At 30.3% G+C, this 3,336-nt stretch overlaps 1 protein-coding gene across 1 annotated transcript; it reads right to left on the bottom strand.

Annotated features, from left to right (window-relative positions):
* Positions 1-2,373: 2,373 nt before the first annotated feature.
* LOC130800097 (putative lipid-binding protein At4g00165) lies at positions 2,374-3,104 on the bottom strand. Its single transcript, XM_057663450.1, has one exon. The coding sequence runs from the start codon at positions 2,983-2,985 to the stop codon at positions 2,602-2,604; it is 384 nt and encodes a 127-aa protein (XP_057519433.1). The 5' UTR covers positions 2,986-3,104; the 3' UTR covers positions 2,374-2,601.
* Positions 3,105-3,336: the final 232 nt, after the last annotated feature.

Here is a 3,336-nt window from a genome sequence, read left to right as displayed (position 1 = left end):
TAGAAATTATTTCACCTAATCAAATACTCTAATTTATAAAATGACTAAGAGAATAGATATAATAAATTAAGAATCATTTAGGTGATATTAACAAATTTAAAATTATAAATTAAAAAATAATATATTAATCATATATCTTTTAATAAATTACTGCTAGAGAAATTTAAAAATAAAATAAGGTAAGATATATTTAGATGACATTAAATAATTTATTAAGATTTACACTGATTTAATTATAGAAATTATTTCAACTAATCATTATACAATTTAATAAAAAGACTGAAAAATCACACGTGTCAATCTTTTGGAGTCATGCTAGATGAAAGAGTTTTATTGGTTAATATTGATTTAAGTGGCAAATAAAGCGAATCAACCTGTTATTTATTTTACTTATCTACAAACTATTTAAATTTATTACACATACAAAAATGTCATATTACCCCTTTTTAACAATTATTATTATTATTATTAATATTAATATTAATATTATTATTATTATTATTATTATTATTATTATTATTATTATTATTATTTATTACTTCATCTTTAGTATACAATATATTTATTATTACATGTTTTTGAAAATAAGATTTATATTATTCTTCATACTAAGAATTCCGTGCAGTACACGGGATTTTATACTAGGTTAACTTAAAACTGAACAATAAGAGTCCCATATAAGATGCCATGCCGAGACTACGAACCTATTTCAGTTCAGAGGAATTTCATCATTGATAATAAGTTGTTGAGTGATGATATTGTTTTATCGGCCATAGGGATTAGCTCTAGTTGGCCTTAGTGTAAGCTACTAAACTTACGTGATTTTTCTTTTGAACATTGGACAAATGGTGTGTGAAGAAACCCACTTTAGCTTTGGCATCCATGATTTATACTTATTTATTATAAAAATCAACTGCGAATTATAGTCTTCAAATTTAGGTTTTTGCGAATTAAAGCCTTGATGTTTTTTTTTTTTTTTTTTTTTTTTTTTTTTTTTTTTTAATTTTTTTTCGAATTAGAGCCTCGAAAGTATAAAAGTGACCACCATCCAAGCCAAATGACATTCACCAATCCACATGACCTTTAAGCAACCTAAATGACCGTTGACCATTACTAATCACCTTCGACTTTTGTTGACCATCCCTAATCACCTTTGACTTTCCTAATTACCAATTGTACCCTTATGTTTTATCTCGGTAACGTTGTTTTTACCCATCATAAAGATATTTTTTTTTCAAAAAACAGACGTCACAATTATTTTTATGGGGTAACTCTTTTCGAAAATTCGGTCGAAACAAGTACTTATTCGCATGTTTTTCGCCACGTAGACAGAAAAAGATATTCAACGTCATTTTTGCCTATCATAATGATATTTTTTTAAATGACGTCGCGATTACCCTTATGGGGTAACTCTTTCGAAAATCTGATCGAAACAAGTACTTATTTGCTTATTTTTCAGTATGTAAATCGAAAAAATTATTTAACGTCATTTTTACCCATCATAACGATTTTTTTTTCAAAAAACGGATGTCGCGATTATCCTAAAGGGTTAGCTCTTTTGAAAATCCAATCGAAACAAGTACTTATTCGTCTATTTTTCGGCACATAGACTAAAAAAGTCTCATTATGATGGGTAAAAACAATGTTAAATAACTTTTTCGGTTTACGTGTCGAAAAATAGGCAAATAAGTACTTATTTTTATCGGATTTTAGAAAGAGTTACCCCATAAAGAATATCGCGACGTTCGTTTTTTGAAAAAATGTCGTTTATGATTGGTAAAAATGATGTTAAATAACTTTTCTAGTCTAAGTGCAGGAAAATAGGCAGATAAGTAGTTGTTTCAACCGGATTTTCGAAAGAGTTATGCCACAAAGGTAATTGCGACGTCCATGTTTTGAAAAAATATTGTTATGATTGGTAAAAACGATGTTCAATAAAATTTTCGGTCTACGTGCTGAAAAATAGACGAATAAGTACTTATTTGGACCATTTCGAAAGAGTTAAGCTTTAAAGATAACTGCGACGTCCTTTTTTGAATAAATATCGTTATGATAGGTAAAAACGAAGTTAAAGTGCTAAAACACGAAGTTACAATTGATAATTAGAAAATTCAAAGGTGATTAGGGTTGGTCAACAAAAGTAATGGTCACCGGTCATTTAGGTTAGACAAAGGTCATGTGAGTTAGTCAACGGTCACTAATTGGCTTGAATGGTGGTCACATTGATACTTTCGAGGTTGTAATTCGAAAAAAAAATAAAATTTAAGTCTGTAATTCACAAAAACCCTAAACTTGAAGGCGGTAATTCACTATTAATTCTTATTATAATTAGCTATGTAAGGAAAGCATTTTCGGCGGACTACCAGAGCAATGTAATTTAATAAGTACAGATTTCAGTAACACAGTACAAGAAGTGTTTGCAGTTATGAATTTGTAGGCACAGAATAAACTAAGCAAGAAAACAAACCTAACTATGACATAATAGTAGTTCTTAAAACAACTTTGAAGGTCTTAAACATTATATAACTAATATTCAGAAAATATTTGATGGAAACAAAATCCGAAAGACTTAAAAAGATAAACTTGATAGTGTCCTAAAATTTAACATTTGAAACCTGAAGGAACCTTGTTTCCACAGCCATTGAGGAGCAGACTTAGAGCAACTGGCAACTTCACCTTGACGACACCTAAAACATTGGATTTTAGTGCAGTACATAAACAAACAGCAGCTTCAAGATCAGCAATGCCCTTTATTAGAGTACAGCACTCTGGACTAGGCTTAGTTCCAATTACTTCAGTAACCAAACCAAGCCAGCTACCACATACCCCAAATTTAAGGGTATCTTTTGGACACTTTTGTTTTGGGCTCGAAGTCGGATTCAATGGGTCTGCTGGGATACTGTGAGATGAAGCACAAGTGAAGAACAGGAATAGGATGGTACACACTATGAACAGCGCTAGTGACTTTGAGCTCATGAGATCCATTTTTTCTTGCAAAGTAATCTGTATTAGTTGCTGTATATCAAATTGTTTGTTGGCTTTTTTTTTTCTGGTGCGTAACGTGTAACCGTGTGGGGTTAATAGAAAGGATATACATGATCTGTGTTGTGTGGTCACTGTTCGATAATTTCTTATTTAATTTCTGATGTGTCATCTAAGAGACAAGTAGGGATTCGACGAACCACCAAATAGTAATAGTATAATACAACTAAAAACTATATTGTTCGCACTATGTGCGCACCTTGTGTCTCACCGTTAAATACCGATATTTATAATAAGTTTAACCTAAGTTAACATAGTACAAATAAATATTAAAATGGCGACGACACTTATGAT

The sequence above is a fragment of the Amaranthus tricolor genome, chromosome 14 (genome assembly GCF_026212465.1).
Source record: "Amaranthus tricolor cultivar Red isolate AtriRed21 chromosome 14, ASM2621246v1, whole genome shotgun sequence".
NCBI classification, from domain to species: Eukaryota; Viridiplantae; Streptophyta; class Magnoliopsida; order Caryophyllales; family Amaranthaceae; genus Amaranthus; species Amaranthus tricolor.
This window is presented reverse-complemented; position numbering and strand designations above follow the sequence as displayed.

Excerpts from the sequence above, each read along its gene's own strand:
- LOC130800097 (XM_057663450.1), bottom strand. The coding sequence starts at position 2,985 with ATGGATCTCATGAGCTCAAAGTCACTAGCGCTGTTCATAGTGTGTACC.